Below are 15,781 nucleotides of genomic sequence, written 5' to 3'. Positions count from 1 at the left end.
GCCCGCGCCTGCGCGACCAGCCGAGCGCCGAATCATCCACCCGCGCCGCCCGGTGACCACGCGGAGTTTTGAGGGTGGGAGAGGCGGAAAACGAGCGGGGAACGGGCTGGGAAGGCGTGGGGAGCGCGGAGGAAAGGCGCGGGGTGCTGGCGCACTGCGCCTCGCGGGAGGGGTACGGCGGGATCGGTTTCTCCCGGCGCCACCGGCGGGCAATGCCGCAGGATGGCGTTTCGGAGCGGCGGGCGGAGGTTTTCAGGCCCTGCGCGGCCGCCGTGGTCACGTGAGCGGCGCAAGATGGCGGCGCCCATGTGAGGGGAATGCGCGGGGCGGCGCGCGCGGGTGAGCGGGGGGGGTGACAGGGACACGGAGAGCCCCGGGGGACACCGGGGGGACACACCGGGGGCTTAACCCCCCCCCGGCCTCGCCACCTGCTGGGGAGAGGGCGGCGGGAATGGGAGGGGAGGCTCGGTGCGACCCCCGGTCCCGGTTTTTTGGGGGGGGGGGGGGTCTCTCCCTTCTCACGGGGTTCCTTCCTCCCCCCCTCCCATTCCCCGCCGCTCCCTCCCCTTTACCGGGGGGGGTCTCCTCCCCTATTCCCGCTTTCCGTGGCCGAGCCCAAATTCCGCCTTTTTTCCCCCAAAACGTTTCCGGTGCTGCCGTGACCCCCCCGTGACTCTCCCCGGTACAGCCGCCGCACTCAGGACCCTCTGCAGAGCCCCCCCGGTGTTCCCCGCCATGGACGGAGGAGCTTCCCCCAACGGCGTGGCGACCCCCGAGGGGCCGGGGGCGATCCCGGAGGGGCCGGGGGCGACCCCCGAGGGCTCGGCCGGACCCCCCCCGAGCGAGGGGAGCCCCCCCGGTACCGGCGAGACGCTGATCACCGAGGGCCGCGCCACCATCGTGTTCCCCAGCGCCAACGAGGTTTTCTATAACCCCGTGCAGGGCTTCAACCGCGACCTGACGTGAGCCAGGGGGGTCCTTGAGGGTCTTGGGGGGATCCTGGGGGAGTTTAGGGAGGGTTTTTGGGGGGTCCTGGGTGGTTCTGAGGGGGCGCTGGGGGGGTTTGGGGGTCTCTGGGGAGGGTTTTGGGGGATCCTTGTGGTCTCTGGAGGGTCCTGGGGAGGTCTGAGGGGGTCCTGGGGAGGGTTTTGGGGGTCTCTGGGAGGTTTGGGATGGTCCTGGGGGGATTTTGGGGTAACCCTGGGTGGGTTTTGGGGTTCTGAGATCATCCTGGGGGTCTTTTGGGCTGCCCCGGGAGGGTTTTGGGGTGATCCTGGTGAGGTTTTGGGGTTCTGGGATGATCCTGGGTGGGTTCTGAGCTGCCCTGGAGGGGTTTGGGATAATCCTGGGCAGGATTTTTGGGGTCTCCCCCCTTTCAGAGGGTCCCTGACCCCCCTTTTTTCCCCCCCCAGCTGCGCCGTCCTGACGGAATTCGCTCGGCTCTGGCTGCGCCCCAAAGGAATTCGGGGTACGGCGCCTTTGGGAGGGGGGGTCCCTATCCCCCCCCCACCCCTCCCTTTCCACCCCAGAGCTCCTTTTGGGGTCCCCTCACCCCCTCCCCTCTTTTCCAGTCGTCCTTCCAGGCGAGGAGGAGCCGGGGGGGAGCCCCCAGAGCCCCCCCGAGGCCGGGGAGCCCCCCGAGACCCCGCGGACGGCGCGGCCGGGAGAGCCCTGCGAGGTGGGGAGGGGTCCTGGGGAGGGGTCCTGGGGGTCCTCTGAGCCCCCCCTGTTATACCCGGGGGGTCCTGAGCCCCCCCTGTACCCTCTAGGGGGGGTTTGGGGGGTCCTGGGCCCCCCCTGATCCCCTTCCTGGGCCCCCACAGGGAGGATTTTGGGGTTCTCTGTGTCCCCCCAGGGTGATTTTTGGGGTTCCCTGACACCCTCAGGATGATTTTTGGGGTTCCCTGATCCCCCTCAGGATAATTTTTGGGGTTCCCTGTGTCCCCCCAGGATGATTTTTGGGGTTCCCTGACCCTCCTAGGGTGATTTTTGGGTTTCCTGATCCCCCCAGGGTGATTTTTGGGGTTCCGTGATCTCCCCAGGGTAATTTTTGGGTTTCCCTGACCCTCCTGTGCTCCTGGGGAGGTTTTTGGGGTTCTCTGACCCCCCCAGGGCAGTTTTTGGGGTTCCCTGACCCCCCCAGGATGATTTTTGGGGTTCCCTGACTCCTCCCAGGATGATTTTTGGGGTTCCCTGTGTTCTTTCTAATCCCCTCAGGGTGAATTTTGGGGTTCTCTGACCCCCCCCAGGGCAGTTTTTGGGGTTCCCTGTTTCCCCCAGGGAGGTTTTTGGGGTTCCCTGACCCCCCCCCAGGGTAATTTTTGGGGTTCCCTGACCCTCCTGTGCTCCTGGGGAGGTTTTTGGGGTTCTCTGAGCCTCCCCAGGATGACTTTGGGGGTTCCCTGTGTTCTTTCTGACCCTCTCAGGGTGAATTTTGGGGTTCCCTGTTTCCCCCAGGGCAGTTTTTGGGGTTCCCTGTTTCCCCCAGGATGATTTTTGGGGTTCCCTGACCACTCCCAGGATGATTTTGGGGTTCATTTCCCCTCCAGAGTGGTCTCCGTGTGCTGGAGGCCGTGGCAGCCTTGAGGCTCCGCTCCGTGCGCTTTGCCCCGGGTGATTTTTGGGGTTCCCTGACCCCCCCAGGATGATTTTTGGGGTTCATTTCCCCCTCCCAGGGTGGTCTCCGCGTGCTGGAGGCGTTGGCAGCCTCGGGGCTCTACTCAATGTGCTTTATGTGGGAGGGATTTTGGAGTTCTGTGACCCTCCTAGGGTGATTTTTGGGGTTCCCTGACTCCACTCAGGATGATTTTTGGGGTTCCCTGTGTCCCCCCAGGGTGGTCTCCGTGTGCTGGAGGCGTTGGCAGCCTCAGGGCTCCGCTCCGTGCGCTTCGCCCTCGAGGTCCCGGGGCTGGGGGCCATCGTGGCCAGCGACTGCTCCCCCCGGGCCACCGAGCTGATGGCGCTGAACGTGGCCAGGAACGGCGTGGGGGGGCTGGTGACGCCGCGGCTGGCTGATGCCAGGTGAGCCTGAACCCCAAAACCCCGAATTCTAATGGGGATGGTGCCAGGTGAACCCCAAATCCCAATGGGGATTGTGCCAGGTGAGCCCAGAACCCCAAATCCCAATGGGGATTGTGCCAGGTGAGCCCAGAACCCCAATGGGGATTGTGCCAGGGGAGCCCAAAACCCCAATGGGGATTGGGCCAGGTGAGCCCCAAATCCCAATGGGGATGGTGCCAGGTGAGCCCAGAACCCCAAAATCTCCAAATCCCAATGGGGATTGTGCCAGGTGAGCCCCAAAATCCCAATGGGGATGGTGCCAGGTGAGCCTGAACCCCAAAACCCCAAAATCCCAATGGGGATGGTGCCAGGTGAGCCCCAAATCCCAATGGGGATTGTGCCAGGGGAGCCCCAAATCCCAATGGGGATTGTGCCAGGTGAGCCCGAACCCCAAAACCCCAAATCCCAATGGGGATTGTGCCAGGTGAGCCCCAAATCCCAATGGGGATTGTGCCAGGTGAGCCCGAACCCCAAAACCCCGAATTCTAATGGGGATGGTGCCAGGGGAACCCAAAACCCCAATGGAGATTGTGCCAGGTGAGCCCAAAATCCCAATGGGGATTGTGCCAGGTGAGCCCGAATCCCAATGGGGATTGTGCCAGGTGAGCCCCAAATCCCAATGGGGATTATGCCAGGTGAACCCCAAATCCCAATGGGGATTGTGCCAGGTGAGCCCAGAACCCCAAAACCCCAAATCCCAATGGGGATTGTGCCAGGTGAGCCCCAAATCCCAATGGGGATTGTGCCAGGTGAGCCCAAATCCCCGAATCCCAATGGGGATTGTGCCAGGGGACCCCAAAACCCAATGGGGATTGTGCCAGGTGAGCCCGAACCCCAATGGGGATTGTGCCAGGTGAGCCTGAACCCCAAAACCCCAAATTCTAATGGGGATGGTGCCAGGTGAGCCCCAAATCCCAATGGGGATTGTGCCAGGTGAGCCCAAACCCCAAAATCCCAATGGGGATTGTGCCAGGTGAGCCCGAACCCCAAAACCCCAAATCCCAATGGGGATTGTGCCAGGTGAGCCCGAACCCCAAATCCCAATGGGGATTGTGCCAGGTGAGCCCGAACCCCAAATTCTCCAAATCCCAATGGGGATTGTGCCAGGTGAGCCCAAACCCCAAATCCCAATGGGGATTGTGCCAGGTGAGCCCGAACCCCAAAATCCCAAATCCTAATGGGGATGGTGCCAGGTGAGCCCGAACCCCAAAACCCCAAATCCCAATGGGGATTGTGCCAGGTGAGCCCAGAACCCCAAATCCCTGAATCCCAATGGGGATGGTGCCAGGTGAGCCCAAAATCCCAATGGGGATTGTGCCAGGTGAGCCCAAACCCCAAAATCCCAATGGGGATTGTGCCAGGTGAGCCCGAACCCCAAAACCCCAAATCCCAATGGGATCACACCAGGTAACCCCAAACTCCAATTAGGATCAAACCAGGTGACCCCAAACCCTACTGGGAATGAGTCCAAACCCCTGGCACTGCCTGAGGCTTTACTGGGATGTGTCCCCAAAGTGTCCCCATGGGCACCCCAACACCCCCCACCCCATTTTGGGCTTTTTTGGGGGGGTGGTCCCCAAACCCTTTTCCCCCAAAATTTATCCCAACGCGCCAGGACCCTCCCTGCCCCCCAAGCCGTGACCCCGCTGAGGGGACCCCAAAGCCCGTGGGTGTCCCCAGAGGGGGCGCTGATGGTTTTGGGGGGGCTCTTTGGGGACCCCCGTGTCCCCCCCTGCCCAGGATGTTGATGTACGAGAGCAAAGCCCAGCGCCAGCCCTTCGATGTCATCGACCTGGACCCCTACGGGAGCCCCGCCCCTTTCCTGGACGCGGCCGTGCAGGCCGTCAGCGAGGGGGGTGAGCCCAGGGACCCCAAAAACCCCCAGACCCCTTTAGGGACACCCCAAACCCCCCTGTGCCCTTCCTGGACACGGCCGTGCAGGCTGTCAGCGAGGGGGGTGAGCCTGGGGACCCCAAAACCCTCCTGGGACACCCCCAGACCCCTTTAGGGACCCCAAACCCCCCTAGGGACACCCCTGAACCTCCCAGACCCCTTTAGGGACCCCAAACCCCCCTAGGGACACCCAAAGCCCCCTGTGCCCTTCCTGGACGCGGCCGTGCAGGCCGTCAGCGAGGGGGGTGAGCCCGGGGGGACCCCAAAACCCTTCAGGGACCCCTCTGTACCCCCCAGACCCCTTTAGGGACCCCCAGACCCCTTTAGGGACACCCCAAACCCCCCCACACCTTTCCTGGACGCGGCCGTGCAGGCCGTCAGCGAGGGGGGTGAGCCTGGGGGGACCCCAAAACCCTCCTGGGACCCCCCTGAACCCCCCAGACCCCCCTGAACCCCCCAGACCCCTTTAGGGACCCCAGACCCCTTTAGGGACACCCCAAAACCCCCTCATGGACACCTAAATCCCTTTAGGAACACCCGGAACCAACTTGGGGAGCCCCAAACCCTTTTAGCGACCCCCCAAAACCCCCTCATGGACCCCCCGCAAACCACCTTGGGAAGTCCTTAAACACTTTTAGGGACACCCCAAACCCCCTTTGGGACCCCTCAAACCCCCTCATGGATCCCCCAAAACCACCTCAGGGAGCCCCCAAACCCCCTTTGGGACCCCTCAAACCCCCTCATGAACCCCCCTAAAACCACCTCAGGGAACCCCAAAACCCCTTTAGGGACCCCAAACCCCTTTAGGGACCCCTCAAACCCCCTCATGAACCCCCCTAAAACCACCTCAGGGACCCCAAACCCCTTTAGGGACTCCTCAAACTCCCTCATGGACCCCCCTAAAACCACCTCAGGGAGCCCCCAGACCCCTTTAGGGACACCCCAAACCCCCTTTGGGACACCCCCCAAACCACCTCAGGGAGCCCCCAAACCCCCTTTGGGACCCCTCAAACCCCCTCATGGACCCCCCAAACCCCTTTAGGGACCCCAGACCCCTTGAGGGACCCCAGACCCCCGATTTCCACAGGCCTGCTGTGCGTGACGTGCACGGACATGGCGGTGCTGGCGGGCAATGGCGCCGAGACGTGCTACAGCAAATATGGCGCTGTGTCCCTCAAGGGCAAATTCTGCCACGAGCTGGTCAGTGCCAGGGGAGGGGTGCCCTGCTCATGGGTGGGGGGCACAGGGTGGGGGGGGTGGCACCGTCCCCTTTGGTGTCCCTTGGGTGCTTGGCAGGCGCTGAGGATCGTCCTGCACAGCCTGGACCTGCGCGCCAACTGCTACCAGCGCTTCGTGGTGCCACTGCTGTCGGTCAGCGCCGATTTCTACGTCCGTGTCTTTGTCAGGGTCTTCACGGGCCAGGCCAAGGTCAAAGCATCCTCCAGGTGAATTGGGGAGGGGGTTTTGGGGGGTCTCTGTGCTCCCCCCCAACCCGCCCTGAGCATGGTTTGGTCCATAGCAAGCAGGCGCTGGTGTATCATTGCGTGGGGTGTGGGTCGTACCATCTGCAGCGCCTGGGGAGGGCCAGCAGCCACGGCAGCAGGTACAGCTCCCCCCTGTCCCCCCCTCCTCAAGAGAACAATTCTGGGGTCCCTCGAGACCCTCAGGGGGTCCCCACGATTTTTTTGGCCCCCCAAGAGAACAATTCTGGGGTTCCCTCGAGACCCTCAGGGGGTCCCCATGATTTTTTTTTCTGTGTGGGGAGGGGGTTTTAACCAATTTTTCTTCTCCAGTTTCAAGTACAGCCCGGCCACGGGGCCGCCCGTGGGTCCAACCTGTGAGTTCTGCCAGCAGCGGCACCAGGTGGGTGCAGCCCCCTCCCCAAAAAAAAAAAACCAAAAAAAACCCAAAAAAAAAACCCCAAAAAAAACCAAAAAAACCCAAAAAAACCAAAAAAAAACCCAAAAAAAAACCCCAAAAAAAAAAAAAAAAAAAACCCAAAAAAACCCCCAAAAAAAACCCCAAAAAAAAAAAAAACCCCAAAAAAAAACCCCAAAAAAAAACCCAAAAAAACCAAAAAAAAAACCCCAAAAAACCAAAAAAAAAAAACCAAAAAAAAACCAAAAAACCCCAAAAAAACCCCCCAAAAAAAAAAAACCAAAAAAAAAACCAAAAACCCCCACCAAAACCCCCCCCAAAAAAAACCCCCAAAAAACCCCAAAAAAACCCCCAAAAAAACCCCCCCAAAAAAACCCCCCCCCCCAAAAAAAAACCCAGAAAAACCCCCAAAAAAACCCCAAAAAAACCGCCCCCCAAAAAAAAAACAACAAAAAAAAAAACAAAACCAAAAAAAACCCCAAAAAAAAACCCAAAAAAAAAAACCACCAAAAAAAACCCCCCCCCAAAAAAAACCCCCAAAAAAACAAAAAAAAAATCCCAAAAAAAAACCCCAAAAAAAATCCCTGAACCCCCTTTTTTCCCCCATGACAGGTGGGGGGCCCGGTGTGGGCGGAGCCCCTGCACGAGCCCGGGTTTGTGCAGCGGCTGCTGCGGGCGCTGGAGAGGAGCCCCGGGCGCTTCCAAACGGAGCCGCGAATGCGGGGGGTGCTGAGCGTCATTGCTGAGGTGACACCCAAGGGACACCCAAGGGACACCCAGGGGACACCCAGGGGACACCCAGGGACACCCAGGGGACACCCAAGGGACACCAGGGACACCCAGGGGACACCCAGGGGACACCTGGGGACAGCAGGGACACACCCAGGGACACCCAGGGGATACCTAGGGGACACCCAGAGGACACCTCAGGGTGCAGGGACACCCAGGGGACATCCAGGGGAGACCTGGGGACATCCAGGGACATCCAGGGGGCAGCAGGGACACCAAGGGACACCCAGGGGACATCCGGGGACATCCAAGGGGCACCCAGAGGACACCCAGGGGGCAGCAGGGACACCCAAGGGACACCGAGGGGACACCGAGGGGACACCCAGGGGACAGCGGGGACACCCAAGGACACCTCAGGGTGCGGGGACACCAAGGGGACATCCAGGGGACACCCAGGGGACACCCAGGGACACCCAGGGATACCCAGGGGGCAGCAGGGACATCCAGGGGACACCCAGGGGACAGCAGGGACACCCAGGGGACACCCAGGGGCACCCAGGGACACTCAGGGACACTCAGGGGGCAGCAGGGACACCCAGGGGACACCCAGGGACACCCAGGGACACCCAGGGGGCAGCAGGGACACCCAGGGCACACTGAGGGGACACCCAGGGATATCCAGGGACACCCAGGGACACCCAGGGGAGACCCAGGGACACCCAGGGGGCAGCCAGGGGACAGCGGGGACACCCAGGGGAGACCCAGGGGACACCCAGGGACACCCAGGGGACACCCAGGGACACCCCAGGGTGCAGGGACACACCCAGGGACACCCAGGGGACACTGAGGGGACATCCAGGGGCACCCAGGGACATCCAGGGGACAGCGGGGACACCCAGGGACACCCCAGGGTGCAGGGACACCGAGGGGACACCCCCAGGGACACCCAGGGGACACCCAGGGACATCCAGGGACAGCAGAGACACCCAGGGGACAGCGGGGACACCCAGGGGACACCCAGGGGACAGCGGGGACACCCAGGGGACACCCAGGGGACAGCAGGGACACCCAGGGGACACCCAGGGACACCCAGGGGACACCCAGGGACACCCAGGGGACACCCAGGGGACACCCAGGGACACCCAGGGACACCCAGGGGACACCCAGGGGACACCCAGGGGACACCCAGGGACATCCAGGGACACCCAGGGACATCCAGGGGACACCCAGGGACACCCAGGGGACATCCAGGGGACACCCAGGGGACACCCAAGGGACACCCAGGGACACCCAGGGGACACCCGGGGACATCCAGGGGGCAGCAGGGACACCCAGGGGACACCCAGGGGACACCGAGGGGACACCCAGGGGACACCCAGGGACACCCAGGGACACCCAGGGGACACCCGGGGACACCCAGGGGACACCCAGGGATACCCAGGGACACCCCAGGGTGCGGGGACACCCCAGGGTGGGGGTTTTGGGGCTGGCTGTGATCCCGGATCCGTTGTGGGGCCGTTTGTTGGTGGGGCAGGAGCTGAGCGATGTCCCCCTGTACCACACCCTGGACGGGCTGAGCAGCACCATCCGCAGCAACACCCCGGCACTGCTGCAGCTCAGGTGGGCACCCCAAAACCCTGCTGGGACACCCCAAAACCCGCCTGGGACACCCCAAAACCCTGCTGGGACACCCCAAAACCCTTTAGAGACCCCAAAAACCCTGCTGGGACACCCCAAAAACCCTTCTGGGACACCCCAAAACTCCTCCAGGGATCCCCCAAAACCCCCTCAGGGACACCCAAAACTCCTTCAGGGAACCCTAAATCCCTTTAGAGAACCCAAAACCCTTCTGGGACACCCCAAAACTCCTTCAGGGAACCCCCAAAACCCCCTCAGGGAACCCTAAATCCCTTTAGAGAACCCAAATCCCTTTTGGGACATCCAAAGCCCCCTCATGGACCCTCCCCAAATCCCCCTTGGGGAGCCCCAAATCCCTTTAGAGACTCCAAATCCCTTGAGGGACACCCAAAACTTCTTTAGGGACCCCTCATGAACACCCAAAATCCCCTTGGGGAGCCCTAAACACTTTTAGGGACCCCAAATCCCTTTAGGGATCCCCAAACCCCCTTGGAGATCCCCCCAAAACCCCTCAAGGACTCCCCAAACCTCCTCAGGGATCCCCCAAACCCCATCCTGGCCCCCTAAACCCCCTCGGGGATCCCCCAGACTCCCTCAAGGACCCCCCAAACCCCATCCTGGACCCTCCAAACCCCCTTAAGGACCCCCCAAACCCCCTCAGGGATCCCTCAAACCCCATCCTGCCCCCAAACCCCATCCTGCCCCCCAAACCCCCTTGGGGACCCCCCAAACCCCATCCTGGACCCTCCAAACCCCCTTAAGGACCCCCCAAACCCCCTTGGGGATCCCCCAGACCCCCTCAAGGACTCCCCAAACCCCATCCTGGCCCCCCCAAACCCCCTCGGGGACCCCCCAAACCCCCTCAGGGACCCCTCAAACCCCCTCAAGGACCTCCCAAACCCTCTCAAGGACCCCCCAAACCCCCTCGGGGATCCCTCAAACCCCTCAGGGACCCCCCAGACCCTCTCAAGGACCCTCAAACCCTCTCAAGGACCCCCCAGACCCCCTCAAGGACCCCCCAGACCCCCCCAAGGACCCCCCAAACCCCCTCAGGGACCCCCCAAACCCCCTCAGGGACCCCCCAAACCCCCTCAAGGACCCCCCAAACCCCATCCTGGCCCCCCAAACCCCCTCAGGGACCCCCCAAACCCCCTTAAGGACCCCCTAAACCCCCTCAAGGACCCCCAAACCCCATCCTGCCCCCCTAAACCCCTTGGGGACCCCCAAACCCCCTTGGGGATCCCCAAACCCCATTCCAGTCCCCCCAAACCCCCTTAAGGACCCCCCAAACCCCATCCTGGCCCCCCAGGTCAGCCCTGCTGCACGCCGGTTTCCGCGTCTCGCTGTCCCACGCCTGCCGCAACGCCGTCAAGACGGACGCGCCGCCGGCCGTGCTCTGGGACATCATGCGCTGCTGGGTCAGTGAGGAGGGGGCTCTGGGACCCCTCCCCACGCTCAGGGGGGCTGAACTCCCTTTTTCCAATTTTTTTCCCCAATTTTTTTCCCATTTTCCCCCCAGGCCAAGCTGCACCCGGTGAAGCTGGAGCGGCTCCCGGAGTCCAGCCCGGCCGCCCGGATCCTCTCGGTGGAGCCCACGTATGGGTGGGGTTTTGGGGGGACCCCAGACCCATTTTGGGAGCCCCCAAAGCCCCTGATCCCCCCTCCCTTTCCCCCCTTTCCCAGGCTCCAGGCTTCCTTTGCCCTCCACGAGGACGCCAACCCCAGCTCCCGCCGGCGCGGCCTCAAGCGATTCCCCGAGAACCCCGAAGCGTTTTGGGGTCCCAAGGCCAGGGCCAAGCCCGGGTGAGGCCTGGGGGGGGCTCGGTTTGGGGGTTCAGGCGCCCCCCACCCTTTTTAGAGGGGATATTTCCCCTTTTTTTGCTCAGGGTAGGGCAGAAACCCCATTAAAAACAGCTTGGGGTTCATCCCTTTCTGCTGTTCTTTATGGGGAGGGGTCCCTCACCTTCTCCCCTTTTTGGGGAGGGGTCCCTCGCCCTCTCCCCTATTTTGGGGACTCATTCCCATCCTTTTGCAGGGGGGGCATCGCCCCCTCCCTGCAGGAGAAGAGGGAGAGGCTCCAGAACAAGAGGAGGCAGCGCCAGGACGGGGCCGGGCTCAAACAATTCCCCTGCAAACGCTTCAAGGAGGTGGGCAGGGGTCCCCAAATGTGGGGAGGGGTCCCCAAATATGGGGAGGGGTCCCCAGATGTGGGGAGGGGTCCCCAAATATGGGGAGGGGTCCCAGAATAACGAGGGGTTCCCTAAAAAATAGGGGAGGGGGGTGTGGGAATAAAGGAGGAATAAAGGAGGTCCAGGAAATTAAAGGAAAACTAAAATGGAATAAAAATGGGGGTGGGTGGGAATATGAGGAGGGGTCCCTAAAATATGGGGAGGGGTCCCCAAATGTGGGGAGGGGTCCCAGAATAACGAGGGGTCCCCTAAAATAGGGAGGGGGGTGTGGGAATAAAGGGGGTCCAGGAAACAAAGGGAGAAATAAAATGTGGGAATAAAAATGGGGGTGGGTGGGAATATGAGGAGGGGTCCTCAAAATATGGGGAGGGGTCCCCAAAATATCGGGAGGAGCCCTCGAAATATGGGGAAGGGTCCCTAAAATAGGTGGGAATAAAGGGGGTGGGGGTCCAGGAAATAAAAGGAGAAAAGATTTGGGGGAATAAAATGTGGAATAAAAGTAGGGATGGGTGGGAATATGGGGAGGGGGTCTGGGAATTTTGGGGGGTATTCAGGAATTTGAGGAGGGGTCTGAGCACAAAGGGGGGGTTTTAGGGCCAGGTTTAACCCCCCCCCCACCCCATTTTGCCCCCTCCCCACAGGGCACCTGTACCAAGGGCGAGCAGTGCTGTTACTCCCACGAGCCCCCTCCCCATTAAAACCCATTTGACCCAAAACTGGAGAGTTTGAAATTTACTGGTTTTATTTTTTTTTTTTTTTTGGGGTGGGGGGCGTCCATCCCTCAGGGCCCCCCCCCAGCCCCCCGGAGGGTTTGGAATTTGCTGGTTTTGTGTTTTTTTGGGGAGGGGGCTTCCCTCAGAGCCCCCGGTACTGCACAGAGGCCAGGAAGGTTCTGATCTCCATCGGCCGCAGCCGCACCCACCGGGGGTCCAGCCGGGGTCTGGGGGTCTCTGGGGAGGGGGGGGGATCAGGGCTGTGAGGGGGGGGGGGTGAGACCCCCGGGACCCCCTCCCCAAATTGCCCAAATCCCCCCCCCCCCCCTGTACCTGTGGGGGGGTTCCAGAGCAGGCGGGGGAGGGGCAGGGGGACGTCCCCCCCCAGCGCCATCTCCTGCAGTGACGTCACGGTGAAGGCGGAGAAAAGGGTCTGGGGGAGGGGAGCGGGGTGAGAGACCCCTCCCCAAATAACAGAGAGACCCCTGAGATCAGCCCTGGGTGGGGGCAGAGGGCAGAGACCCCTCCCCAAATAACACAGAAACCCCTGAGATCAGCCTGGTGTTAGAGACCCCTCCCCAAATAACACAGAGATCAACCCAGGGTGGGAGGAAATGGGCAGAGACCTCTCCCCAAATAACACAGAGACCATCCTAGGGTGGGGGGCTGTTAGAGACCCCTCCCCAAATAACAGAGACACCAGAGACCAGCCTGGGTGGGGGGAAATGGGCAGAGACCCCTCCCCAAATAACACAGAAATGCCAGAGCCCAGCCCAGGGTGGGGGACTGTAAGAGACCCCTCCCCAAATAACAGAGAGACCCCTGAGATCAGCCCTGGGTGGGGGCAGAGGGCAGAGACCCCTCCCCAAATAACACAGAGACACCAGAGACCAGCCTGGGTGGGGGGAAATGGGCAGAGACCCCTCCCCAAATAACACAGAGAACCCTGAGACCAGCCTGGTGTTAGAGACCCCTCCCCAAATAACACAGAGACACCAGAGACTATCCCAGGGTGGGGGGAGAGGGCAGAGACCCCTCCCCCAAATAACACAGAGACCATCCTAGGGTGGGGGGAAATGGGCAGAGACCCCTCCCCAAATAACACAGAAATGCCAGAGCCCAGCCCAGTGTAGGAGAGTGTTAGAGACCCCTCCCCAAATAACACAGAGACACCAGAGACCAGCCTGGTGTTAGAGACCCCTCCCCAAATAACATAGAGACACCAGAGACTATCCCAGGGTGGGGGGAGAGGGCAGAGACCCCTCCCCAAATAACACAGAAATGCCAGAGCCCAGCCCAGTGTAGGAGAGTGTTGGAGACCCCTCCCCAAATAACACAGAGAACCCTGAGATCAACCCAGGGTGGGAGGAAATGGGCAGAGACCTCTCCCCAAATAACACAGAGACACCTGAGATCAGCCTGGGTAGGCTGTGCCCCCATGCCCAGGTGTGCCCCCATCCATGCCCAGGTGTGCCCCCATTCACGCCCAGGTACCCCCAGGTGTGTCCCCATCCATGCCCAGGTGTGCCCCCATGCCCAGGTGTGTCCCCATGCCCAGGTGTGCCCCCATCCATGCCCAGGTACCCCCAGGTGTGCCCCCATGCCCAGGTGTGCCCCCATCCATGCCCAGGTGTGCCCCCATCCATGCCCAGGTGTGCCCCCGTCCATGCCCAGGTACCCCCAGGTGTGCCCCCGTCCATGCCCAGGTACCGTCAGGTCCACGGTGGCTGCCCGGGATCCGTTCCTGCTCTCCCCCACCTGGTACAGGTGCTCCAGGCGCACCAGGACGGCCCCGGCCCCGCGCGGCTCCAGCGACAGCAGGTGAACGTTGGGGGGCAGCGCCCGGCGCAGCCCCGACACCTGGGGGGGGGGGGGGAATGTCCTGATCACCTGGGGCAGGTGAGCCCAGAAACCCAACCCCACCCCCAGCCTGCCCACCTGCCCAGAAACCCACCCCCAGCCCCACCCTGATCACCTGGCACAGGTGACCCCAGAAGCCCTCACCTGGTGCAGGTGAGGCTGTGGGGGGAACCTGTCCCTGCCCACCTGGCACAGGTGACCCCACAACCCCTCCCTGCTCACCTGGCACAGGTAACCCCAGAACCCCTCACCTGGCACAGGTGACCCCACAACTCCTCCCTGCTCACCTGGCACAGGTGAGGTTGTGGGAACACCCTGCCCACCTTGCACAGGTAACCCCAGAACCCCTCACCTGGCACAGGTAACCCCAGAACCCCTCCCTGCTCACCTGGCACAGGTGAGGCTGCAGGGAGAGCCTGTCCCGCCCACCTGACACAGGTGACCCCAGAATCCCTCACCTGGCACAGGTAACCCCAGAACTCCTCCCTGCCCACCTGGCACAGGTGAGGTTGTGGGAACACCCTGCCCACCTGGCACAGGTAACCCCAGAACCCCTCACCTGTCCCAGGTGCCCCCACAGCCCCTCCCTGCTCACCTGTCCCAGGTGCCCCCCCCACGCTCACCTGTCTCAGGTGAGGCCCCCTGCCCGGTGCCAGCACCACGGTGGGCGGGGTCGCCATCTGCTGTGCCCGCGGCCGGTGCTGCTCAGGTGCGGCGCCCACCGTGTCCAGCAGCACCAGGTGCCGCCCCCGCACCACCAGGCCCCGCCCGTCCGCACCTGGCTCGTCCAGCGCCTCCCCCAGGCCGCGGTTGTCGTCGTGGAGCAGCCGCCGGTGCACCTGGAGGGGCGCGGGGGATGGCACAGGTGGGCACAGGTGTGCCCTGCGTGGGGGCAGCCCTGCCCAGGTATACCCAGGTGTGCCCTGCATGGGGGCAGCCCTGCCCAGGTGTGCCCAGGTGTGCCCTCCCCTCCCCAGGTGTGCCCACCCCCCCTGCCCAGGTGTGCCCCCCCTGCCTAGGTGTGCCCCCCCTGCCCAGGTGTGCTCAGGTGTACTCAGGTGTGCCTACCTCTGCCCAGGTGTGCCCAGGTGTGCCCACCCCTGCCCAGGTGTGCCCTCCATGGGGGCAGCCCTGCCCAGGTGTGCCGTTCCCAGGTGTGCCCACCTCCCTGCCCAGGTGTACCCAGGTGTGCCCAGGTGTGCCCAGCCCTACCCAGGTGTGCCCAGGTGAGTTCTCAGGTGTGCCCACCTCCCTGCCCAGGTGTGCCCAGCCCTACCCAAGTGTACCCAAGTGTGCCCAGGGTGCTCAGGTGTATCTCAGGTGTATCTCAGGTGTATCTCAGGTGTGCCCAGGTGTATCCCAGGTGTGCCCAGGTGTGCCCAGGTGTATCTCAGGTGTGCCCAGGTGTACCCAGGTGTGCCCTACCCAGTCCCAGGTGTACCCAGATGAGTTTCCATGAGTTCCCAGGTGTGCCCATCTCCCTGCCCAGGTGTGCCCAGCCCTACCCAGGTGTGCCCAGGTGTACCCAGGTGTGCCCACCTCCCTGCCCAGGTGTGCCCAGGTGTACCCAGGTGTATCTCAGGTGTGCCCAGGTGTACCCAGGTGTGCCCAGGTGTGCCCAGCCCTACCCAGGTGTATCTCAGGTGTGCCCAGGTGTACCCAGGGGTGCCCAGGTGTGCCCAGGTATGCCCAGGTGTATCTCACGTGTACCCAGGTGTATCTCAGGTGTACCCAGGTGTATCTCAGGTGTGCCCAGGTGTATCACAGGTGTACCCAGGTGTATCTCAGGTATACGCAGGTGCACCCAGGTGTGCCCAGGTG

General features: G+C 62.5%; 2 protein-coding genes across 4 annotated transcripts; one reads left to right on the top strand and one right to left on the bottom strand.

The window, feature by feature from the left end:
• Positions 1 to 41: 41 nt before the first annotated feature.
• Positions 42 to 12,108, top strand: TRMT1 (tRNA methyltransferase 1). Of its 3 annotated transcripts, none has more exons than XM_064738144.1 (17): positions 42 to 74; positions 689 to 962; positions 1,413 to 1,468; positions 1,572 to 1,678; positions 2,834 to 3,021; positions 4,801 to 4,916; positions 6,041 to 6,153; positions 6,250 to 6,398; positions 6,473 to 6,556; positions 6,747 to 6,816; positions 7,444 to 7,578; positions 9,095 to 9,180; positions 10,508 to 10,616; positions 10,718 to 10,794; positions 10,882 to 11,001; positions 11,234 to 11,345; positions 12,029 to 12,108. In XM_064738144.1, exons 2-17 carry the CDS (start codon positions 736 to 738, stop codon positions 12,083 to 12,085), a joined length of 1,806 nt encoding a protein of 601 aa, XP_064594214.1. In that variant the 5' UTR covers positions 42 to 74; positions 689 to 735; the 3' UTR covers positions 12,086 to 12,108. The 3 variants fall into 3 exon arrangements, with proteins under 3 accessions (XP_064594214.1, XP_064594213.1, XP_064594216.1); XM_064738143.1 differs by lacking the exon at positions 42 to 74 and adding an exon at positions 263 to 339; XM_064738146.1 differs by lacking the exons at positions 42 to 74; positions 689 to 962; positions 1,413 to 1,468; ... (1 more) ...; positions 2,834 to 3,021; positions 4,801 to 4,916 and adding an exon at positions 5,310 to 5,342.
• Positions 12,109 to 12,126: 18 nt separating this feature from the next.
• Positions 12,127 to 14,889, bottom strand: LOC135461157 (lysosomal alpha-mannosidase-like). Its single transcript, XM_064738141.1, has 4 exons — positions 14,584 to 14,889; positions 13,811 to 13,960; positions 12,434 to 12,533; positions 12,127 to 12,337 (listed from the first exon to the last, which is right to left on the bottom strand). The coding sequence occupies exons 1-4, from the start codon at positions 14,887 to 14,889 to the stop codon at positions 12,243 to 12,245; spliced, it is 651 nt and encodes a 216-aa protein (XP_064594211.1). The 3' UTR covers positions 12,127 to 12,242.
• Positions 14,890 to 15,781: the final 892 nt, after the last annotated feature.

Source organism: Zonotrichia leucophrys, unplaced genomic scaffold (assembly GCF_028769735.1).
Source record: "Zonotrichia leucophrys gambelii isolate GWCS_2022_RI unplaced genomic scaffold, RI_Zleu_2.0 Scaffold_200_88929, whole genome shotgun sequence".
Taxonomy (NCBI): domain Eukaryota; kingdom Metazoa; phylum Chordata; class Aves; order Passeriformes; family Passerellidae; genus Zonotrichia; species Zonotrichia leucophrys.
Note: the sequence above shows the minus strand (reverse complement) of the source record. Positions and strands in the feature narration are given on the sequence as shown.

Bases quoted from the DNA above. Each gene is read 5' to 3' on its own strand.
- TRMT1 (XM_064738143.1), top strand. From the start codon at position 318: ATGCGCGGGGCGGCGCGCGCGG. The intron at 4,917-6,040 runs GTGAGCCCAGGG...CGATTTCCACAG, and splicing joins GCAGGCCGTCAGCGAGGGGG to GCCTGCTGTGCGTGACGTGC. The intron at 9,181-10,507 runs GTGGGCACCCCA...CTGGCCCCCCAG, and splicing joins CCGGCACTGCTGCAGCTCAG to GTCAGCCCTGCTGCACGCCG.
- LOC135461157 (XM_064738141.1), bottom strand. From the start codon at position 14,889: ATGCAGGGCACACCTGGGTATACCTGGGCAGGGCTGCCCCCACGCAGG. The intron at 13,961-14,583 runs GTGAGCGTGGGG...CCCCCCCCCCAG, and splicing joins GGGGGCCTCACCTGAGACAG to GTGTCGGGGCTGCGCCGGGC. The intron at 12,534-13,810 runs GTACCTGGGCAT...CCCCTCCCCCAG, and splicing joins CAGCCACCGTGGACCTGACG to ACCCTTTTCTCCGCCTTCAC.